At 45.2% G+C, this 25,210-nt stretch overlaps 1 protein-coding gene across 1 annotated transcript in view; it reads right to left on the reverse strand.

Annotated features, from left to right (window-relative positions):
• Positions 1-25,210, reverse strand: part of SETBP1 (SET binding protein 1) — a 330,296-nt gene that overhangs the window by 296,222 nt on the left and 8,864 nt on the right. The window contains exon 2 of the mRNA XM_030567249.1: positions 15,113-15,770. Coding sequence (XP_030423109.1) covers positions 15,113-15,604 — 492 coding nt within the window. The 5' untranslated portion in view covers positions 15,605-15,770. The remainder of the gene's footprint in view (positions 1-15,112; positions 15,771-25,210) is intronic.

The raw sequence follows: 25,210 nt of genomic DNA on the forward strand, positions 1-25,210 counted from the left end.
ATCTGTGACATGCCAAAGGCTAAAGAATGGATTGTTCTCCACAACGCCACCCCCCAGCAAATACATGCCCTGTCCAGATCCTCACTAATAGTGTTTGTCTAGGTCCCCCACTGAGTGCAGCCATAATGAGGAATACCTGACAATCCCGGTCACTATTTTGTACTGTCTCTCACTGTCTCCTTTACAGCACTGGACTTGAGAAAACATCCTCTCCATACCACTCTGCTCATCTTTCACACAACAGCACCCTTCGCCAATATCACTCTGTCCCCTGCACTGGAAACTGCCCTCCTCCACAAAGCAAAAAACCCGCTTGTCTACAGCTGGGGGTGGTGCCACTTAAACGTCCTTATTCCCCTTGACCTCAGGGCAGCCTTGGACTCCATGCAACTTCCCACCCTCATGGACCTGCCTTTTCAGCAATCTAGGGAAGGAAGCATGGGCCTTTGGTTAAGACACTCGACAGAGACTCAGGGTAAGTGGCTTCCGTTTCCAGTTCTGTCACAGAGTCAGATCAGCTCATCTCTTTGTGCCTGAGCTCTCAGTCTGTAAAGTGGGGATAACAACACCTCCGTACCTCCCAGGGGTATTGGAAGGATTCATTCTTTAATGATGCAGAAATACTTCAGTGATTTGGTGATGAGGGGGGAGCCACATAACAGTAAATAGACTAGACTGGAACAGGCATCTCTTGCACCTCTTCTTGTTCTACTTTTTCCTCTCATCTAACTGCTCTCTCCCTGTCTCTGGAGACCCTCCCTGTATGGAGAACGCAAAAGGAGGCGTCTTCTCTTTTTCCGTTCTCAACTCATCCCTCCCTTTGAATCCCATATACATAACCTCGGTGTTATTCTCGACCATTAACTTGCATTCCCCTCCCATGTCTCTGAAGCTATGTCTACACTTAAACCGCTCCAGCAGCACAGCTCCAGCACTGCAGCTGCCTTGCCAGAACCCTTCAGTGTAGACACTCATTCGGGCCATGGGAGGGATTCTCCCATCAATGTGGTTAATCCACCTCCCCAAGAGGCAGAAGCTAGGTTGACAGAAGAATTCTTCCGTTGACCGAGTGTTCTCTACACCAGGAGTTACGTTGGTTTAATGATGTCACTCAGGGGTGTGGATTTTTCACACCTTTGAGCGACATAGCTGGGTTGACCTAAATGTTTTCATGCAGACCTGGCCTTAGTCCCACAGATCTGCCTATCAGCACCTCCGCCATGCAACACAAGGACCCCTCTGCCTCCAGCAATGCTGTGAATTTCCCAGAGCTCCAGGATCTTCAGACTGGGCACAGTGCAGCCTCCTGCCTTCTCACCTGAACAAAGAAGAACTCCACTCACTCCTCATCCACTTCAAGATCCATATCAAAACTGCCTTCCTTGCTTTGAAACCTTCCATCGATGTATTGCAGGCCACTCCTGTGTCTTTCTAACTCCTTTCTCATGCCCATCCAAACCCTAGATTCCTTTTGGCATAAGCTTTGGCGCTGTTTCTCCCTTGCTGCTCCCACCCTCTGAAAGGGCCTTCCTGTATCTTTCTGCCTCATCCACTATCTATCTATTTTCATATCCTATTTCACAGCCCATAACTATACAGTGCATCATCCTTTTTCTGACCCATGCACCCTGGCTCTTTTCATCCTGTAGTTTAGATAATTGTAACTATATTATTTAACTCTGTGAGGCAAACTGTACTGTATATAATGGGTGTGAACTGCTATCAGCTATTTGGTCAGAGATGCTCATTGTTCTTAGAAGACATAGTGCCTAAAATGTGTCAGTACCCAAAATAACACAGCGAGGACTTTCATCAGCCAATAGGGCTTCAGAAGAGTGGAATGAGAGTAAGGGGGAGTATGTGGAGAGGGATTACTTTTCTACTTTTTCTACCCAGGGATTAACACATGGGTTTCAAACAAGAGGACTCCCTTCCCCAGCTGACAGCAGCAGCTGCATCTTCAGACTCACTCACACAGTGGCAGGGAATCGAATCAAAGAGAAAAGAAGAAAGAAGACAACCTTTCCTTGGGGAGTAGGAAACACAATACGAGCCCTTCTGAAACCCCTGCAAATACAGGCTTGATTTTAGTTTTTCTTTGGGAACAAAGGGAAATTGGTATTTTTCAAAATTCTTCTGAAAGCCAACGCAGCAGATGGTTCATTCCATACATGGAGAAAGAAAGGGAAAAAAAAAAAAAACATCCTGCCAGGATACAGATCAGTGAGATGTGATGAAGATGGGCACAGTGGAATGGCCTCTGACCTGGGGATTTCACAAAGAGTTATGAAACCATGTGGACAAGATGCACTGTGTTGCCTGGTACATCTAACGTGCAGCTGCTGTTTACCATGATAACATCTTGGGCTTTCTTAAAACAGAACAGGAGAAAGGAGAGATAGCTAGGTAGCTAGGCAGCATTTCCCTCTCATCTGTTTAGCAGCTCCTCACAATCCTACACCATAATGTTTTAGCAGGGAGAGGTAAAGAAATTCTCCAGCTGAATCGACAGCATCGCAGGGAATGCTTTTTTATTTTTATTTTTTTTTGCACTGCCACAATTTGGACATTAATCAGCATCCACTCCACTTTCATGGGGTTTTTGCTGACACAAAAAGATTCATCTTTTTCTTTTGATTCCGGATGAGTCATTTTGTAAACTGAAACAAGGTGAATCAACAGCTTTTACGCTGGCTGCAAATACACATTAGCAAGTGAATTGCCGTAGAGAAACCCAGGTAGTGCAGAGCTTTAGAGCCACTAAGGGTGAGTTGTTGGGATTCACACTCCAGCATCCAAACCCCTCAGTCTAAGCCTCTGACCTTCCCCATCCCCACTCCCAGCTTTTACATCCTTTCTGAGAAACTGAGGCTCCTCCAATTAAAGTCAATGGCAAAATGCCCATTGATCTCTATGTTACTGTGATTAGGCCCAAAGACTTCGTGCTGCAGCCATCTATGCCTCCCGTGTGACAATAATTACTGGAGTCAGTGAACACTGATCCCTGTCAAGTCCAGTAGGGAAGAGAAATGGATCCATCCAGATTAATAACATTCCGTGAATCAACCCGGGAAGGCACACAGAGCAGCAATACGAGGTGCTCCCCTCCCATAGGACAGATGTAGAACATGCTGAGGCCCCTCCGACTGAAGTCAATGCCAAAACTGCCCTTGATTTCAGTGGGTGCATGTTGGGAGCTAATAGCCATTCTTGCCAGTCCTAGGAGCTGATCACCTGAACTCAGGTCCCTTGCATCATGCTGTCACCAATTCCCATTGTTCTCCAGCTCGACAGATTGGAACCCCTTTTTAAAAATCAAGCCAGGCACAAGGGAATACAATTACAAATGGTTGCATGAAATTAAGATAGGAAGAAAAATGAAGCTGAATAACCGAGGGAGCAGAAGAAGAAGGGGAGGTTCTTTCTAAAGATTAAATCTATTACAGTAGAATAGTCTCCCAAGGAGAGTGATGGAAGCCCTGTTGAGAGAATTATTTAAAACTGTACTCAACTATATAGATTCTCCCATACAGATTACCATATAAATCTCCAGCAATGGAAGGACAGGGGCAAGATTAACTCATCAGTTATTTTCAACTAACTTCTTTGGCTGTGGTGCTAAGTAAAATGTCTCCCTTCTTTGGCTGGTGTTTGTTGTAGCCTCACAATAATTGTCTCATCTGGGAAAAGCTTCTGGTAATCTATGCTCTGCGACCCGTTTGGATCAAGAGACCCACCACAGGGAAAGTCCTTCCAGCTGGAGGCAGGAGGATTTCTGGATGCGAGGGTAAGAGATGATCAGAGGTCACTCAGAGCTTTTCCCCAAGGGAACGTCATGACCCTGTTTTGTTTAGCTCTAGTGGGCAGCTTCCAACAAAGAGCATACCAGGAAATAAGGTCAGTCCAACAATACAAGTCCCAATGAGAAGCCATTATGCTCTCCCAGCACAAAAGGACTATTTTATCATATACAGTGATATCAAATTTACTGAGAGAAAAGCCATTTAATAAGCTGCCTATGCAGGTAGATTCTACCTTGAAGAACCAAAGAAGCAATTTCCCTCTGTATACTGCCCTGGACAACTAGCTAATTGCATTACAGGAGTGTTGTCTTTTCCTGAAGCTTCAGGTACCAGCTGATGGTGGAAGGTGGGAACCAACATGGAGTGGACCAATGGTCTGATCTGTGGTGTCGTATTCCATGCTCCACTGCTCAGACCTGAACCTCCTGAGAGAAAACAGAGTAGTCAACAAGAGCAGATAGGCCACTTCCTTTGACATTGCCAACCTAGCACCACATTCAACCAGATATCACTGGACGAGTGAATATTACATGCCAGCTCCCTAAAGGATGATACTCATCTTTTCACCGGTGTATATCAGGAGTGACTCACAGAATCATCTAGTCCACCCCTCACTCCATGCTGAGGCAGGATTAAGTATATTTAGGCCATACTTGACAGGTGTTTGTCTAATCCTTCCAGAACAGGGTTTCCACAAGCTCCCAAGGTAACCTGTTCCAGTGCTTAACTATCCTTACAGTTAGGGAAACTCTAATATTTACTCTAAATATACCCTGTTGCAAACAAAGCCAATTACTTCTCCTACCCTTGGTGAGCATTTATAGATTCCAAGGCCAGAAGGGACCATTGTGATCATCTAGTCTGACCTCCTGTATAACACAGGCCATAGAACTTCCCCAAAATAATTCCTAGAGCAGATCTTCTAGAAAAAAACAGCCAATTTTTATTTAAAGATTGTTTGTGATGGAGAATCCAACACGAGCTTTGTTCCAATGATTAGTTACATTAACAATTTACACCTTATTTCCAATCTAAATTTGTCTAGCTTCACTTCCAGCCTTTGGATCATGTTATACCTTTGTCTTCTAGACTGAAGAGCCCGTTATTAAGTATTTGTTGTCCATGTAGATACTTATAGGTTGAAATCTAGTCACCTCTTAACTTCTCTTTGTTAAGCTAAATAGGTTGATCTCTTTGAGTCTATCACCATAATGATTTTCTAATCCTTTAATCATTCTTGTGGCTCTTCTCTTAACCTTCTCCAATTTATCAACATGTACATGATGAACAATTGAGCACCATCCTCTTTATAACAACTTTTTACATATTTGAAGATTTCTGTCCCCCTCAGCTGAAATCAGTGGCACGTCAACAATAAAAAGCTAGGGCAGTGGGAGAATAAAGCTCTTAAACATCTCAAGGAACCACCCACGATGACTGAAGAGTCTAAGAAGAGGATGAGAATGCGTATTTCTCATTTGCTATTAATAATAATCTCAAAGATTTAAGGCCAGACGGGACCATTCTGATCACCAAGTCTGACCTGCAGCATGCAGCAACCTCACCCCATCATTTCTGAATCAACCCCATCAGTCCTCTTTGAACTACAGCCTATTTTTTTAAGCAACAGATTGATATGCACAGCCAAGGTTTCCAAAAGAAACTAGCAATTTGGGATGGCCAACGTGCAGCATCTTTAAAGAGGACTGGTTTTCAGAAAGATTATGTATCCACCTCCTAAAAATTGGGGCTCTTTAAGGGGGGGTCTCAAATTGGGTACCCCAAAATTGAAGCACCCCAAATCACTAGTCACTACTAAAATACTGGATATGGATTTTATTATGCATTTCTTCCCCTCCCCCATCACATTTCTTACCTGTAACTTTCCCATATGACCTGGATTTGTCATTATGTCAGGAAATTATAGACTTGCTATATCGCTCACAATGGCCACAGGCTGCATTCATAAAAGACAAAAGACTCTGGCTGTGGAGGGGCCCAGGAGTGCTGCTGGAGTTGCAGGCCTGTCTGCACTCCCATAATAAACTTCTGTTTTCAGAAGGCTTGTAACACCCAGCCATAAAAACTTGCTCCAGGCTAAAGCTCACAAGGCAAGATCTCAACCAAGAAGTATTTTTAAATCTCTTTTTTTCCTTAAATACCGCTGGGGGGGTGCAGAAGAATTCACACTATAAAAGAAGCACTGAATGCCTGACTAGGACACTCACAAGAGCAAAGGAGTTCAGAGGAAAGCCAAAAAGCTGTTTTACCCAGCTTGTTCCTTCTCTCCCTTGCACACGCCTGATCTCTTACCTACCAATCGGTGGCAAATACATAAAGGTAGCATGCTCTCAAAGACGGATGATCTTGTGGTTAAGGAATTGGGCTGGGGTGAAGGAGGGTTAAGTTCAACCCCCAGCTCTGTCACAGGTTTCTTGCATGACCTTGGTAAAGTCACTTAAAATTGATCATGCCTCAATTTCCCCTTCTGTACAGTGAGGGTAACACTATTTCCTTTCTCCCACTTTTTTATGTAGTTAGGCAGTAAGCTTGGTAGGGTAGGGTAGGATCTGTTTCTTACTCTATGGTTGCACAGGGCCTAGCACATCGAGTCCCAATATTAGTTGGGGCCTTTAGGGAACATGTACACAGCTTGTGGTTGCAAGCCTCCCTGCCTGGCTCAACAGAGTTGGGCTAGCAGGGTTTGCACTACCACGCTAAAAACAGCCGTGTAGACATTACGGCTCGGGCTGGAGCTTGGGCTCTGATGCCTAGGGAAGAGGTGGGCTTCAGACACTGAGCCCTTCAAAGCACTGTCCACACAGCTGTCTTTGGCGCCCTAGAGTGAGTCCTACTGGCCCGAGTCTGCCGTGGCTTCCAAAACTCTGCGTTGACATACCCTTTAGGCACTGCTCTAATAGAAATAACAATGCTTTTTGTTTCCAGGCGGGCCCCGTCAGATTCCCACTCACCCCAGCTACCTCCTATTAACTGAATGTATGCAGAAGGTTTCAGTGCCAATATAAGCTAAAGATAACGTTTCCCACACAGAGTCAGACTCTGTAGTCTAGGGATTGTGTTAAGGAAGGCAGGAAAACACAGTAAATTCAGCCTGTATTTGAGGGCCACTTATCAAACTGACGCCTTTTAAGCATCTAAAGTGGGGAAAAAAGTCTAAACATTTATTTTTAAATAACTACAGAAGGGGTATTTTTGTCAGGGGTATTTTCCTTAGACGAAGGTGAAGCTGAGGGGACAACTCCTAAATAGGTGTTTATGTAAGGGAAGTAAACAAAAGTCTGCAGGAGCAATCACTATCTACGGCTCAGGGCATGTTCCGTGAACCAAGAAAGCCCAAGCAGTTTCCTTGACTATACCGTTGAATGTGCACAAGTGTCTGAGTGTGAGGGAGAAGAGGCTGTTTGTGCACTAACGTACGTGAGAGGCTACGTCGACACTACAAGCGCTACAGTGGTGCAGTGGTGGAAGGGGGTTTTCCGTTGCCTTAGTAAACCCACCCCTCGAGAGGCGGAAGAATTCTTCCATCAACCTAGCTGTGTCTCTTCCAGGCCTTAGGTTGGCTTAACTACATCTCTCGCAAAGAGGGGGGTGATTTTTCACATCCCTGAGCCCCAGCTAGGATCAGTCTACGTTTGAGGTGTAGACCAGGCCTGAGTGAGACTGGGTGTGAAACTGAACAGGAAGGCAAGTGTGAGTGTAGGAGGGGCTGGAAGTGAGTCTGTGTGTGCAAATATAAGTGAGAATGAGAGGTAAATGTAAGTATGAGCTATGTAAATGTAAATCTGTGCATCTGAAGATGTCCATGGAAGGGAGTTGGGGGTCAGCTGTACATGTGAGAAAGAGACACTGGAGATTTGTCTCAAAGTGTCTGAGAGTTTGAATGAACGTGTGTAAATTGGAGGGAAGGCAGGAGGAGGGGGGTTGAGGCTGTGAAAATGTGTGAAGGAGAAGGGGGTGTGCATGCCCAGTATCTAGCATAGCTGCACTGATCTGGAGGACTCCGAGAAAGTAGAAGCAGTGCTTTCAAAATGCAGCCGGCATATCCTGACATGGCTGAGCTTTTACAAGACGAGACCTGAAAAAAGTCCATCTCCTGTCCCCCTCTCCTCACCGAGGTCTTTTCCCATGATTCTGCAGTGAAAAACCTGATGGCCAAATCAGTTCCAGGAATCAGGGATCTGTGAGCAGTAGGTCTGAGCTCCTCTCCACTCTGCCCCCAGCTGCCCAGAATTGATTCCAATTACTTCCTGACCAAAGCCAGTTGGCGTCCAATAAACACATAAGCCAGCACGGGGATATTGTCATGTTTTCAACAGACGAGGCTTGTGTTTAAAGGCCCAGGACCCAGAGCTTCAAATCAACAAGGAACTAGAAGGAAAGAGACCAGCTGAAAACATTCAGAGGGAGGCTGCTGTGTAATTTAAATGAAAAACAGCCTCCACATGGATGAGTTGAAGTGGGTGGAGAAAATCCTGGCTCTATAGCCACTAAACTTATTCAAATACAGCACAGTCCTTCTCATTCAGGAGTTTGCTTTGGTGAATAGAAACCACCTACATTGGCAATCTGTATCATTCTCCCCTCACCCCGTGATCACAGAATATCAGGGTTGGAAGAGACCTCAGGAGATCATCTAGTCCAACCGCCTGCTCATAGCAGGACCAATCCCCAACTAAATCATACTGATACTTATTCCTTTACCAAGTAACTGACCACATGCAAAAATGCCAAGCATCCTTTGGCAGGCTACCTGGACGATAAGGGATGGATCTCTGCTGGTCTGTGCAAGTCATGAAAGTGGGGGGGAGACCCATTTTTCTCCTGCACAAGAGACACCCATAACATGGATTAAGGCAGACAATACTTCCTGCTAACAGCAGCACTGGTAAAACTCAAAGGAAGGGCCAGGATGAGTGAATTTTAATCATCATCATAAATCATCCTTCCTTTCTCACATGCTTTCATTTTGTTTATAGATAATTTCACTTTTTGTTTTTTCACGCGCCAACCCAAGGTATTCTAACTGGTGTTTCCAACACTGTGGGGGACAGAAAAAAAAATAATTTAAATTTACAAAAACATTTCAGAAATATTTGAGGCTTGATTCTCCATATTTAGGCCCACACAGGCCTCTTAGGGCAGTGTTGTGCTGGTCTCCCAGTGCAAAGCTGCCAGAAGTCATTTTATCCAGCCAGTGGAAGATTCCCCTCATGTTAGTTGCTCTGCTGGAACACAGCTGCTGCAGCACACCTCTCCCATTCCCTGGTATAAAGGATAGATCCTATACCACCACCTTTCCTATACCCTAGTCCTCCCTCACTGCCAAAATGACATCTGGTATAAGTAGTATAGTTTAGAGCAACCTCAAGGCTGCTCTGATCTATGCTGGCTTGGTCCCCAGAGCAGAACCATCCTCAAGATCAAGGGCCTATAATAGGCTCCTACGTGCCGTGATTCCTTAGCTGTGCCCAGCATCCTGTGGGGGCAGCTGAAAAAGCTAGCCTTACCATTCTGTGCTGCTAGCACTTCAGACCCACTTTGAACTGATGTAAATGACAATACAAGACAGTGGAGAATTAGGCCTTTGAGTTCAAATTATTTAACTCTGCCCCTTTAAATTTGCTCTTAATTTTGGAGTTTGGATCAATATTCTTTTCATGCACTCATCCCCACTCCTCCTCCAATCATTTGCTCTTTAAAGGTAGGGAACTGGAGGTGACCATCTGTCCATCAGAAAAAAAATTAAAAAGAAGGGGAAAAAACAACAGGAAGGGGGAGAAGTCCTTCATATAACTGCACCTTTAAAAAAAAAAATCACAACTTTCTTGAAAGACAAGGGCTTATGCCAACTACATCCAAGTTCAAATCCCAAAGGGAGATGATCATACACACAAGGGGATCCCAAAATGATATGCCCTTCTCAAAGAGAAACAAATATGAACTGTGAGCAATTTGAGGATCCTGCATGCAAATCAGAAGGGAAAGGAATACAGCACAGGGGTAATTGGACAGGAGAGAGAGAGATACTGTGAAGGCTCATGAGAACCTGCAGGGAAAGGGAAGTGTGCAGGCCGCAAGCCAAGGGGGAAATGTTCACGATGTGCATGCTACTCCAAAGGGAAAAGGATATGAACAAGAGAGACAGGAACACGTAGGAATTCAAGGGGAAAGTGCCTGTGTGGAGGGTATACAAAGTGAAAGGAAAGCATGCGAATGGAAATTAAGGAGAAAGGGGCGCTTGAAAGGAACTTCCTGATAAAGACTGCCACTCTTGATTTAAAATCAAATGTATATATGAGAGAATCCCAGGAGCAGAGCTTCCTATGAATGCACACAAGAAAAATGTTACCGCTACTGCTCATATCTCACTGATAACTTGAGTCACCCTTCCTAAGCATAAAAAAAAAAGGCGTTTTCATACCCTGAGGCAGTGAATTATGCATATGATAGGAACTCGAATGGAAGCTTGGCACACTAAGTAACACAACAACAACAAAAATCAAGTGTTTACAGCAATAGGAAAATACAGAGGGTAGCAAAGGAAGGAAGAAAAAAAAAACCCACAGAACTACTTCTCATCTGGGGCTTTTTAAACCCCGTGAGACAGGCCTGGAATGTTGATGGATTGTTTCTTAGCATGTGGTGCCATGCTTTTAGTGCCCATCAAAGCTGACAGCTTGTTTGCCCACTTCCAAAGGGAAATGCGCTAGGATCGACTAAAAGATGCAGACTTGCAATGGCCCCTCTGCAGGTGTGGAAGTGACGGCATGTGCGGCAAATTCGTCGCTTGCAAGGTAGCGGAGTTGTGGCTTATGTTGTGTTTTCTTACTCAGAATATACCTTTGAGTCACAAGTGGGCTGAGATCCACCTCCCTTTCACCCGGTCTGTGACAGTCACGGGGTGGCTAGTCGTTTTAAAGGGAGATCATCCTCAGCCACCTGTGACAGTTAGGAAGTCCTCTGCAGATACAGAACAATGGGTGTTGTAAACACCAATGGCTCAGCCCCGTCCAACCCAGTGCAGAGAACAACTGAAATACTACCAAGTATTTACAGAGCAATTTTACAAATTACTGTACAAATACTAACCAAAATGGAATCCGTCTTTACAGGAGCCCGGCAAAATGGGCAAGTCACTACCATCGGCCTCCTTTCACAGAGGGGGAAACTAGGGCAAAAAACTTGGCAGAGCTAGGACCGAAAGCAAGACATTCCTGGATTACAGCCGAAGTCTCAAACCATTAGGCCAAGGATTTGTGAATTCTTTTTCATAATGGGAACCACACCCAATAAAATCGTCTCCTGGATTCCCTCCACTCTCATAACATCCCCGGGCAACTGCAGTGATTGTTCACATGGAAAAGCAACAGGAGGAAAGTAGTTAGTATATGTCTGGCTTCTTTTAATGTAATATAGCTGCTGGAAACAAAGACTGGAGCACTCCTCCCCCTCCCCTGGTGAGCAGACAGATCTCCACTGACCCCATTCCATCATGCACTAGTGGTCCATGGACCAGTCTGAGAACCGATGCATTAGCCCAGAAGAACACTATAGGGCTAAGAAATAGGCATAACTCCCTCCCTATGTGGCCACTGAATAAACACTACCGCCCCAGTTCACAGCTCTTTTACATTACTGGCATCACCACTCCTTTGTGTACCCACATGCTGTTACTTAAATTGCTTCCATGTTTTCATTACTTGCCCTCTGTGCTATGTGTATTGAGACTGCTGCAAGCATGCTGAAGAGGTATTTGTACGCACTGGGGACTAACTGTAGCTGTGGCTTAAATTATTATGCAACAAACCTAAGTGATTTTTCAAGTCCTAATAGAGTTAGCTCCTCCTTGAGGGGAAAAATAAATTTGAACACTAGTCCTCTCGGTGTAAAACAGCCATTTACACCACTGTCATTCACATTAAGGGCAATGGATAACCTGAGAAGGGTTTGATTTTTTATCAGTAGATATAGATACACGTCAATTACACCGTACACATACAAACCAACAAAAAAATAATAATCGATAATAATTGACATTCTCAGATAGGCGAAGTAAGACAAATGCTGCTTGAGAACTTAGTGGAGTGCTGCCTCAAACTGTATAGAACGTGTTGTAATGCCGGCGTTAAATAATGTCCCACAACTGTGAACATTTCAGTAGATCAAAATGAAAAAAAAAATGCTGAAAAATCAACACTGATATTATCCGTCAAAATTATAAAAAAAAAAAAAAATTGAATTCCACCAAGCCTAGCTACGTAGAGCCCTTGATCCACGAACATGCCTCACTGGGAGTTCAAAATAGTGCGTAGCCCTGAATACGGAACTGGGTGGTAAACTGGAATAGTGTCACTGCTCTCAGTCCCAAGGAAAAAAATATACTGGGCCAACATCTCCACTGAGACCAATGGAGTTATGCCTGCAGAAAATCTGGCCCACAGGCTTCAGTGTATTGTTCTTGATTGCTATTGTTTTCCTCCCCCCCCCCCCCCGGTTGGTGATCTGTTGAGTTTGCTTTTGCTAAAGCAACAAGAGATGAAGCCAGTATAACTGTAGGAATAAATACCACTAAAGCACCACAGATCCCTGGCTGGTTTAAATAGTACAGTGTCTTTCTCACACATAAACAAAGCTGGCAGTACTTCTGTAAGCCAATGCAAAGACTCTCTATATGAGATGCATACTCTTCTACATGGGAAAAACCCACAGAGGGGCAAGAAAGACTCAGCTCCGGTTCAAGTCAAATTTCAACTTGCAGTTTCCTTCTAACCTCAAATTAACTGTATCTTTACAAAAAAATTCTGTGTAACCCTCATGACGCGCACATCAGTCGTTCAGCAACCACATGATTTCATCGTTGCACCCTGTGACCTCTCTTCTCCTTACCTGACCCCGGCAAGGTCTGTCATCATCTCGTTACAACTTGCCTTCATTTAGGGCCTGATTCTGCAAGCTGGATGGTGAGCAGCACTTACTCACGTGAGCAATCCTACTGGCTTCATGGTTTCAAGATCAAGCCCTGCAGACTGCTAGCTCTTCTTGGGCAGGGACATTTGGCTGTGAAAATCATCAAAGCTACCGCATTGTCCTCCTTTATATCCCTCTCCACGCTTCTTCTTCAAGGAAACTCCAACTGGACAACAGTTAGACAGCTGGTCAACTGTAAGCCCCATTTATTATGCTAATCATAAACACCTCACCCTTATCTTGTGCTCCCCATCTGTGGATTGTATCCACCTGTTGTCTCTTGCCGTATATTTCGATTACCCTGCTCCAAAGAGCGTACAGTCTTTTTGTTATATGGGTGTTCAGTGCCTAGCACAAGGGGGCTCTGATCCCTCATGGAAGCATGTGCTACAGAAATGCTTGGTGTCATGAACTTCAAAGTCTCGTACTCTACCCACAGACCAGCAAAAAGCTGCTGAGATCCGTATTTTTGAATCTCCTGACCTTTGCATGAGTCAAATCTCATCCTTAAAATTGCAGTGCTGTAGGCGTTTTGCATGGCACTTCCACAACTATTGTTTGTTGATTTAAAAAAAAAAACAAAAAACCAATAACCACTTTAGTTGGATGGCCATGCAGGCAGCTAAACACACTACGAGGCTAGTATCTTTAATTTGACCCTGAATTCCAATAAAACCCTGGGAGCTCTTCTTGATCAATATACATCACTATAGTCAGTGTGTGTTCTTATCAGGATGGTGCCACAATCATGTGAGTCTACAAGAGTTTGTTTGGACACACAATCATTAACAGCCAGATTGTGATACCATTATTAATGTTGGTTTCTAGTTCACACAACAAACACTCCCATTGAAATCAACAGGACTGCTTGTGGAGTAGATTGTTACTCAGTGCAAGTAAGGTTATTAGTATCTGGGCCTAAGCATTTATTTTTGTTAGTGGATATCCAGAGATCTGGAAATCCACATCATAGTGGATAAATGGTCCAAAGAAATCACTTCACTGAGTTAAAAGTAACGTATTCCCCCCACGTGTAGTATGTTATTCACTGGGATTCAGAGACAAATTCTCCTTGCTTTCAGTCCTCATGAGTTCACAGTCCTTAAGATTCACTTTGGCTAAACCAACACAGGATCATGCATTTCCACCCAATGTAAAGAACAAGAAATCGCAGCCCAAAGGGTATTTCAAGACTATGATAAGCACCTGGAAGAAAATGGGGCTAATAATGGAGGGATCTTCTCAACCATAACTGTAATGTTGATTACAGCCCGCACAATGCTGTAATCGAGCGTAATGGACTCATTAGCCCTGTCTATAGGTACAAGCGTGTTTGTTCTCTGCACACATACCTGTATTTGACAATGCAATCAAAAGCTTACAAAACTAAGGGATTGAGCAGTTGTGCTCAGACACATAGCGGTTAGAAATAGGGGACATCATTTATCAGTCATTTAATTAATAATCTTAATTCTCAACTATATACAAAACAGAAAAGGCCTTTGAAGGATCATAATTTTGACCTTCTCAGCACTGGCTATTATAAAGGACAATTCAAGATCATCTTCATATTGTACATGGGAATGCTGGATTGTCCCTGGTTTATATCAGCTCCGTGTTAACCAAACAGAGCTTGGCAAATTGGGTGAAGGTTATTTCCTGTGCGCGCACACACACACACACACACACACACACACACACACACACACACACACACACACACACACACACACACACACACACACACACACACACACACACACACACCGGACACCTTTTGTTCTCAGCTGATTAGTCTAGCCTTTCCGTGACCTTCAGAAACACAACAGATTCCGGGCTGCATGGACTCAGGTAATCAGCCACAGTACAGAGGTGCAGGCCACCCAGGTTAGCCCCACTCCCAGGAGTTCCTAGCAAGGCAGATGGTCTCCCCATACAGCAAGCAGGAACAGGAAAACCCATTGTATTCCAGACCTGTTTTGGTAACAGGACTGGTTCTTATTATGTCTGCAAAAGCAGAGTCCAATACCCAGGGCCAAATTCTGCCCTCAGAGGCATGCAGCTGGCTCCCAACACCTTCCCAGGAAGGCTGGGGGCATGGCCCAGTAGGAGTTGCATGCATGCACCTGTGGGCAGAATTTGGTCCTCGTCGTTCAGAGTGTCTGATCAGATTATCTCATTCGTCCATGCAGCACAGTCTTATGTAAAAACAGGCAAAGGGGGCCAGGGAGAGGAGGGAAACAGCTCCGTTCATCAGCTGTGAAGAGCTAATAAAGAGGAAAAATAAATAAGAGGCCACTTGAAAGCACTGGTATCCTTACCTTCTTTTTGGAGTGCCCTCTGTCCTCCTCTTTAGCTGCTTTGCTATTTTTCCCACCTCGGGAGAGTTTCTGCTCGCCAGACTGCTTGATGGTGATTTTGATCTCAGGTGGGCAGATATAGTTCTCCAGGTTTTTAGGGGGCTTCTTTGCTCTCTTAGTGGTCTGGATTTTCAGCTTCAGGCTCCCCTCTGTAAAGTTAGCTTCCTTGATTGAAAACTCCTGCTCCTCCAGGCCATCTCCTGCCACCCATTTCTCGCTGTCCGCATTGGAAGTGGAATCCACATCTCTCCCAGAACCCAATTCATCCTCTTCTTCTGGCTCCAGTCGTTCTCCGCTCACCGGGATCCCTTTCCCGGAGCCTGAAGCAGGCAACATGGTCTCCCCTGTGCAACTAGAAGCAGGTGGAGGCTTCGCAGAGGCAACTGTGGCCGGCAGGAAATCCGCCTCGCCTCCCCTTTGCCGGGAGCTGCCTAGGGTCTCCCTTGCCTCCATGGCAATCTCACAATGCACTGGAGTTTTATAAGAGGGAAAGGGGGAAGGGGAAGGTGATGAGGAGAAAAGTGAGGAAACCCCAGGAACTGAATGGTAACTGTCTGTAAAATTTAAAGTCCCAATAGTCCGGACACCGGAAGGAGCTCAGAAGTGATCAAAGCCGCAACTGTTGAAAGAAGAGAGAAGAAAAAGGAAGTCAGCACTCAAGCATGTGTCAAAGAGCAACTGTAGGACTGAGTGAAACAGAGCACAACTGGGCTTCCCCAAGATGGGTCCAATCCAGCACAGCCATGTGCACCTGCTGCAAGGTCCTGACTGCCTTCAGTGAAGCACATGGGATTTGACAGCACTCAGAACCAGCCCGAACTTGGGCCTAAAATGCTAAGAGACAGCCAAGCAACAAACAATGACAATGTGCACCCCAATGAGTTCAAATGGATAATGAAACACACATACACACACACAGATTAACATACGTACACCTACACACTACTTAAGCTGCTTAGATTTGGGATTCATTTGCACCAGATCAAGCTGGAAATGCATCCAAGTGAAGTTCCACCACTGCTTAGGGCTCGGGAAGAAACCTGGAGGCCAATGTTTTCACTTGTCACTTCACATACCTTCATTTTTTGATGCCCAACCTGAGAGGGCTGATTTTCAGAAAGCTCTCAACCTTTGAAAATCAGGCCCTCTTTAAGATGCCTCAAGTTGGAAACCCCAAAAATGGAAGCACCTATTATCTAATCCCTTCTGAACATCTTGACTGGATGAACAGGAGAAGCTATAGAGTTTCAATAGAGATAAAGCAAAAAATAGGCATGTTTCATGCAGAGTTATATAAAGACCAACACAATCACCAACCCTCCAGTGAACAATATTCTAGGGAACAAGCTACACACAAAATCTTAAAGCAAATAAGGATTTCCCAACCCACTCCTTGTAGTAACAAACTGTAGAGGCAACCCTGGGAAATAGCAGTTTGGCCAGTCCGCAGTACAACATGTCCCCTTGTATGTTTCACTGTAACCCCTCCTCATTCTAGAACACAGCTCGGCAGGAGAAATCAGATAAGCTCTCCTGTGGGGACTGCAGTTTGCATGGCTCTCTACTTTCCACTTTTTAAAGTTCTTCATATGACCTTAAAGTTCAGGGGAAACGATCCTGTGCATGCATTCTTTACTTAGCTTTCCACTGGAATACAGCCAGAGTTCACTGATCTAGCCTTGGCCTGGGACAGTAGTGGTGAAAAGTCCTTTCCGTCCTACAGCTAAATGATGTGGTGACTTGAGTACAGTTTCTAGTAGACTGATATCCACATGAAAGCACCATCAATAACGCTAGCTGGCTTCCTTTTTGGCAGAGGAACTAAGAATTGTGTTACTCACAGAGACTGAGCTATCAGCTGGCTCTGGAAGTGGTTTCTCTGGCTCATGATAGAGGTACATTGGCAGAGCATATGGAGACATTTGTGCTCAAGTTACATCTCTTCTGAAGATTAAGATGGGACCATCATATCCAGAACAATTGAGCCCACCCTTCCCATAAGGACTAAGTTGAAAGATATCCCATCTATGCAAAGGGAAGAACAACCCCTCACTCAAAGGGTATTTTTGGAGGATTAATTACTGTATATACTCGTTCATAAGCCGAATATTTTTGGTAAAAAAGTGATGCATCAAAGAGCGGGAGTCGGCTTATAAACGTGTCTACACCAAAATGTGATGATTTTAAACTCTATGGAATCACTAAATTGAATATCTAATACATTGTGGTTTTGTTTACCTGGGGCGTCTGCAGGCGTGGAGCCCCTCAGCTCCCTGTGGCCATGGTTCGTCGTTCCCAGCCAATGGGAGCTGCGGGAACTGCCACTTCCTGCAGCTCCCACTTCCCGCAGCTCCTATTGGCTGGGAACGGCAAACCACGACCACAGGAAACTATGGGGCTCCATGCCTGCAGACGCTCCAAGTAAACAAAACATCCCGACTCGCCAGCGGCTTACCCTGATGAGCCAGGAGCCAAAGTTTGCCAACCCCTGAAATATAGGATCGGCTTATGAAATGGTCGCATAGTTTTTGCTACTTTTACCTAACCATCTTGGGGGATCGGCTTATAAACGAACGGGCTAATGAACGAGTATATACAATAGTTAATGCCTGTACATTGCTTTGAACGTGGGAAGGTTTCGCTTAATGCTAGCTAATAGAATTATTAATTTAAATAGGGGACATATCACAGCTGCCTGACTGTTTTGATTACACAGGTGTAACCCACTTTTGGAGTTTGCCAGCTCCTAGAATGCTGGACTGAGCCACAAAGCGGGTCCTACCCTCTGGACCATGACAATAATGACTACCGGAGTGCTCTGACACCATCTCCCAACATGATTGGAGACAGGGGCAGGGAGAGAGGAATTAGAAACCCCAGCTGAGCTCTTTGCTGGGTAAATGATGAGCCAGGGCTGCTCAGCCCTCAATGAAAGGATGCAGCCTGACTCAGAGACACAGACACTAGGTTTAGTTTTAGCGTTGGGTCTTGAAGCTGAGAGAAGCCGAACAGCACAAGGAGCCTCAGGTTAACTCCCTCCTCCCCCGTGCCATAAAGGGGTCTTTGAACTGCAGCAGGAAAGTCGCAAGGACCAGGCAGTGACAACTCTGCAGCGATCACCATCCAGACTGGCAGAGATCCAAGCCGGCACTGGCTACCAAGAGCCAGGTGAGACCCCCCCACAGGACTGAAGACCAGGAAGCCAAGAGAGGACTCTGTCCCACCTAGGTGAAGACACTGTTAGAGGACCCCTTTTTTTTTTTTTTGTTTAAGCCAGCCAACATTCACAGCACTGCAGCACTTGCCTCCGGATTCAGCCTCTGGGTACCATCCGCCTGGAGAGGTGCTAGGGAGGGAGCCGGGGGTTGGGAAGAGATGGGAGTGTTGGGAGGTGGAAAATGTGTTGATGTTCAGTATTATTAGTTAACGCTAACCTTTTCCTTCCCCGGATCCCATCTTCCTGCTCCCAATAAAGTCCCTCTTTGTTATGTTGTTATTTGGGGGGGGGGGTGTCATTTCTTTGCTGGGTTTGTGTTCAGGTACTTTACTGTTTCCAGTGTGCTGTGTTTTATACTCCTTGCCAGCAGTGGGAGCAATATTGTGACTTGAGCGCAGTCAGGAATCACCTTGGGTGGAGGCACCAGGCGTCACAAAAACAATTGCACCCAGGACCCAACCCCCGCGAAGAGAAGGGAGCAGCCCCTGCAGGTAGCAAGTACAAGGGAGGAGATTCAAGCCCTACCTCGGGGGAAAGGCTGCAAATGTAACTGCTCCACCCAGTTAATTGACCTGGCCCCTTGCCATGCATTATGCTCACATAGATGATGGGATCAGGGTCAGGGATACCTTCCATTTCCATCCATGCCAATCAAATAACACTGCTTATTTATCTGACTCATAGACTCATAGGTCAGAAGGGACCAATCTGATCATCTAGTCTGACCTCCTGCACAAGGCAGGCCACAGAACCCCACCCATCCAATTTTATAACAACCCCTATCCCAGGACCGAGTTATTGAAATCCTCAAAATTGGTTTGAAGACCTCAAGCTGCAGAGAAACCACCAGCAAGCGACCCGTGCCCCACGCTGCAGGGGAAGGCGAAAAACCTCCAGGGCCCCTGCCAATCCGCCCTGGAGGAAAATTCCTCATTTTGCATTGTTAATTTCCTTACAGAGGAACACACTGTACACACACAGAGTGCTGAAATAAACACAAGATGTTTACGTTCTGCTGTGCAGCATTCCTGCAAGTTACTGCTTTGGTATGCATGCAAGTGCAATGGGCACTCTGTACCGGACCTCTGCCCACAGGATATTAACCCCTTCCCCTGCTGGTAGAAAGAGCAAGCAATTTCTTGCAGAGAATGTCTATTCAAACAAGCAGGGCACGAGGATGCGACACTGGGCAGCAATGGAGGCTGCTTCCGTCTGCAGAGAAGCAGCTACAGCATCCAACCCATCAACAAAAAGTGAACTAGATTTGAACATCATTTCAAAACAGGGCCCAGAACAAAACCCTTAACCTGAACTCAGGGAAGTTCATATAGAGATCGTTATCTCTCTCTACACGGCTAGGGACTGACCAAAACCTAGGCTCCTGCCCCAAACTTTGGAGCTGGACCCCATCTACATGCCTGACTCTGATCTAAGTTACATCAGCGTAAATCAAGAGTAGCTGAATAAAGTCATCTGTGCTGCATTCACACCAGATGGGTGTAAATTGGGTCAGATTAGGTCCTAAGAATCTTGGCATCATCTTGTGTTAGAAATCGGCAAACCATGATATCAACAGACCTCCAGCAATAAACAAACAATGATGCACTGTATCTCTGTACAGGAATTAAATGGGTCAGTGGTTAAAGTAGCTCATTGTTCTGCATCAGGGTTCATAGTTAAATGAGTTGGGCAATGGGACATTATACTTGTCTTTCTTGTCTGTGCAGACTACACATGCTTTGACTAGTTCGGAAACCTCAGTTCAACCTCCTGAATAAGCAGTCTCCTGGGTAGTTCCCCACCTCTATTCCTTTCCCCAGCTTCAGGCATGCCAGTGCTGTGAGAACTATTTCCAACTTTAAAGCACTAGGCATGAAGACAACACTAGACATGCTAATGGCAGATACTACAGGAGTAAGTCATTCAGTAGGAGCAATGTTATTTCTACCAACGTGAGAATACCCTTTTGTTAGTGAGCTGCAGCCCACGAAAGCTTATGCTACAATAAATTTATTAGGCTTTAAGGTGCCACAAGTACTCCTATTCCTTTTGTTAGTGTATCCCTAAAGCCTCACCCACAAAGATACGAGGTTATGAGCATCTTTAGAGATGAAGAAAATGAAATTAGTGATCAGTAAGAAAAGCTTTAGACAACTTCTGTATAACTTTTCTATAAAGTCAAACTCCAAACCAAATCCTGGGTCCAAATATTGGGAAAGTTTGGTCCCTGATTCAGATATCGTGGCTTGGGACTGTCTCTAGTCATTTTGCATTGTCACATGGTTCTGCTGTTCCAGGTTTCATCTGGGGCTGCAAGTGAAAGTGCCAAAATAAAGCAAGAAAGGTTCTTCTGGCCCAACTGGCTGTGTGGAGAGCTGGAATTCTAGTGGGAAAGTTTAATTTATCTATTTTACAGGTCTAAAAGGCTGGGCTAATTCAGTCTTTTAAATGTTTACCCAAACTAACCCTCCAGATCTTTTGAGATTTACAGTGTAAGGTAATGGTCAATAACCTACTACAGGTGCATCACATTCTCTGAAATAAATTCCCAGCAGAAAGTGTAACCACTAGCAAGCCTTGATTTTGAGGAAGGATAATTCACAGGTGAATGAGACGAGTTTCAGAGAATTTTGCACTAGTTCTTTATTAGGGAGTTTTTCCATACTTCAGCTGATAAATGCAGATGAAGGAATAAATTCTCTGTGCTAAATTCTGTTTATGGATGTTCTCATATCCACTTCAATGGGATTCATATGTACATATCTAAGAGCAGGATTTGACCCTAAGAGTTGTGAGTTCAAGAGCTTGCTCTGGATGTTGGACATCCTAGACCTCTACAACAATAGGATATGAGTTTGTTTCCTTCTGTCACTTCAAGCAGCTACACAAACTCTCCAGTGTGGAAATGCCAGGATGGTAAACTGATTAAGCAGAACATTTGCTAATGACTGAAACAGCATCCACGCACTAGATGCTTGTGGGGGAGAAGTGCTACAAAATTTTGGAGTCTACGTGTAAGGAGGTGCCAACTCTATGCTCTTTGCTCTTTGCACAATAATAACTATATAAAGAAACCAGACAGGAACAGCCACATCCCAAATACTTGTCTTTCCTAAAGATACACAAACATGCCTCATACAAACTGCTACTCTGGCTGATTCCTTGCAGCTTTTAAAACACAGTGAGCACCAGATGGCTCTCAAACTATTTAAAGGGATACTCCTCTAAGCCTAAACACTACAATACACAAATTGAAGTCACTACTGCAGCTACTAAAGCATCTCTCTTTTCATTCATATAGCTCAAATTGCCTTACAAGGAAAGTAAATACAATTAACCTTAGTTACATATGGGGAAACTGAGGCACAGACAGGCGACGTGTCTTGCTTGAGGTCAGCGGTGGAGTCAAACTAAAGCCCAAATCTGACCCCACTCTGGTGTCACAGGCACTGGACCACTCTTTCCCCATGTGAGATACACTTGCTATTTAACAGCAAAATCCCTAACCACTGATAAAACAACAAAAAATCAGGAAGCTTCTCCACTTCATCCATTTAAAATTGCACAAAGCACTGGGAAATATACAACAGTATCTGACATTGTTGTATCACCTTTCATTCCAAATGATCCCAAGCTACTTCACTAATGATATGTCACCACTGAAATGTGCATTGGCCTGCTAAACCCAGAGTTGTGAGTTCAAGCCTTGAGGGAGCCACTTAGGGATTTGGGGCAAAAAGCAGTACTTGGTCCTGCTAGTGAAGGCAGGGCGCTGGACTCGATGACCTTTCAAGGTCCTTTCCAGTTCTAGGAGATAGGTATATCTCCATATATTAACACAGCTACCTCAGGGGCAGAAGCCACCAGACAACATACAGTACACCCAGGGGAAAGTTTTGGAAAAAGACACTTGAAAAGTGTCAATTAACCTTCAGTGTCCAAACAGGGCAGCAGGAGTTTGAGTTTTAAAGTCTCATTAAAAAAACCTGAGGCCTGGTCTGTGCTTAAAAGTTTTGCTAGCATAGCTCTAGCAGTTGGAGTGGGGAAAAAAATCACACCCCAACCACAGCAAAACTCCTAGTGTAGATGCAAGGATACTGACAAAACAGTCCTTTCCGCAAGTATAGCTTATCTCATATATGGAACTGGGAGAGGCTATGCTCCCAAAGGAAATCTTCTATACATTGCATCGACTCAGGGTCAGTTTGCCAGTATAGCTATACCAGGAAACCCTTTCCAGTGTTGGCAAGGCCTGACATACAGGAAGCTGCATGGCACTCAGTTTATCTACTTCGAGAAAACAAAGAAGTCTCTCCCAATTCCACTAGTTTCAAAATGTCTAGGAATTTCATACATGATGTTCAGACCACTAAGGATATGTCTTCTCAAGGTTAAAAACCTGTGACTGGCCTGGGTCAGTGAACTGGGGCTCAAGCTCCAGGGCTGAAAAACTGCTGTGTAGACGTTTGGGCGTGAGCTGGAGCCCAGGCTCTGGGACCCTGCAAGGGTGGATGGTCCCAGAGTCAGTCTCCAGTCCAAGCCTGAACATTTACACAGCAATTTTTAGCCCAGCAGCCCGAGTCATCTGAGCTGGGCCAGCTGTGACTGTGCCACAGGGCTTTCATCCACCTGTAGACATGCCCTGAGTTATCTCCTCTGGCCACAATACTCTCTAAAGAGACCTACCCAACATTGGCAGGGCACTGGAAAAGGCACCATGACAGCTCTTTTCCATCTCTGCGACGGACTCTACAATAAACATCCTTCTGCCCTTCACCTGTGTTGGGCCGATCACCTCCATCACAGAAACAAGGGGGAGAAAGACGTCCCTTTCAAGCTAAACCAACCCACGGAATCAATAAATAAGGGACCGTAGATGTGCTGGTGATGTACTTTTGGTACAACCCTTCAAAGTCTGACACTTAATCTGGTTGGCCGGTTGTTTTAATATAGAACAAAGGTTCCTACATGCCTGTAGAGGCACCTTTAAATATTTTGTATATCTAAACAAACACAGATGAAGGATAACGTCCTCAGGAGATATAAATGAGGCACAGCTACAGGGAAGCCAGTGGAGCTCTGTTGGTTTATTCGTGCCAAGCATTAAATGTAACTTTCACTCGTTTTCACTGGACTCCTACAATCTAAAATCTAACTCTGTTCCAAACCTTTCATCATTATATTGGAGCTCAATAAAGTGCAAGGCAAGTAGGAATCAAGACGTCCCATAAAGCGATGTTCCACAGCCAAATGTCAGAAAGGCTGGGGATGGACTAGGTAACCTGCTGTCTAGAAGTATCTTGCAACCATGTGATTCTGCAGATAGCTGTACACACATACAAACAAAAAGATAAAACAGAAATGAAGGCCCATGCGCATCCATAATTATACAGGCATGTATGTGTACGACACACATACATATCTGTTTCTTCAACACAGAGACATTAAATCAGGGTTTCTCAAACAGAGGCTGCCGCTTCTGTAGGGAAAGTCCCTGGCAGGCGGGCCAGTTTGTTTACCTGCCCCGTCCGCAGATCCGGCCAATCGCGGCTCCCACTGGCCGCAGATCACTGCTCCGGGCCAATGGAAGTTGCTGGAAGTGGCGGTCAGTAAGTTCCTCGGCCCGCACCACTTCCAGCGGCTCCCACTGGCCCGGAGCAGCGATCCACAGCCAGTGGGAACCGTGATCAGCCAGACCTGAGGACGGGGCAGGTAAACACACCAGCCCAGCCCGCCAGGGGCTTTCCCTACAGAAGCAGCGACCCCTGTTTGAGAAACCCTGATATAATGGTAGATTATGGAATCATATTTGATTCCATAATTAGGTTTGAGGCTCCATAATTCGATCACATTGGTACCTTTCTGTGTAAGCACCTATCAGAGGAGCATTGAAGGGAGGGCCAACTGAACAATCAGACAACTGACACCACCATAAATCACAAAGCCCATACAAGACATACTGCCCACGGTGCTGCTGCTGCAACAGCAGAAACCACAGACAAGTGTTGAGCAGTGAATGTCAGGATAGATGCCATCCAAGGACAACCCCTGATGCCCATACCCAAGGTGGGGTTCTGAGCCTGCACAGCAACAGACTTGCAGGAGTTTCCCATTTTCACATGCACGTTGAAGACTAGTTGTGTCTAAGTGGGATGCACTTAACATTACATGAATATTTTTTCATGCACACAATGGAAACCTAGTGATTATTTGCAAATGCATACTTCCCTTCTCCCACACACTCACCACCCAACTCAGAGTGATGTGCCTCATCACCCCTAGCAAGCCATTAAGCAACATCTCTCCCATCCCCAAGTGCCTGTCACAAAGGGGTAAATTCTTCACTGACTTATATTCTGTGGGCCAATGCTGCTGTTAAAACTGGAGTAAATGAACTTTTATTAGATTCACACTTGTGCATTTAAGAGAAGAATTTGACCCACATCTCCCCAGTAAAGACCCTATGTTGCCTGATCCTCTGATTTGTATTAGTCGCACCTAGAGGGCCAGACTGAGATCACAGCAAGGCACAGTACAAACACGGGGAGATAATCCCTGCCCCAAGCGGCTTACACACTAGACAAGTCAAGAGGTGAATGCTTTGCCCAAGATCACACAGCAAGTCAGCAGCAGAGCTGGGAACAGAACGCAGCTCTCCTGACTCCCAGGCCACTGACCTCTCCCCTAGACCGCGCTGCACAGAGTATAATGCACCGTAGCAATAGACATTGTGATCCAGGGTCCAGTGCAGAGCACAGTGCGGTCTGTAGTAGTATGGGCCACCACAGGAAACAAGCTATTTCTATAATAACAGCAGCAAGCTCTTTGGGGGACAGCAGCAA

This window comes from Gopherus evgoodei, chromosome 6, assembly GCF_007399415.2.
Source record: "Gopherus evgoodei ecotype Sinaloan lineage chromosome 6, rGopEvg1_v1.p, whole genome shotgun sequence".
In the NCBI taxonomy this organism is placed as follows: domain Eukaryota; kingdom Metazoa; phylum Chordata; order Testudines; family Testudinidae; genus Gopherus; species Gopherus evgoodei.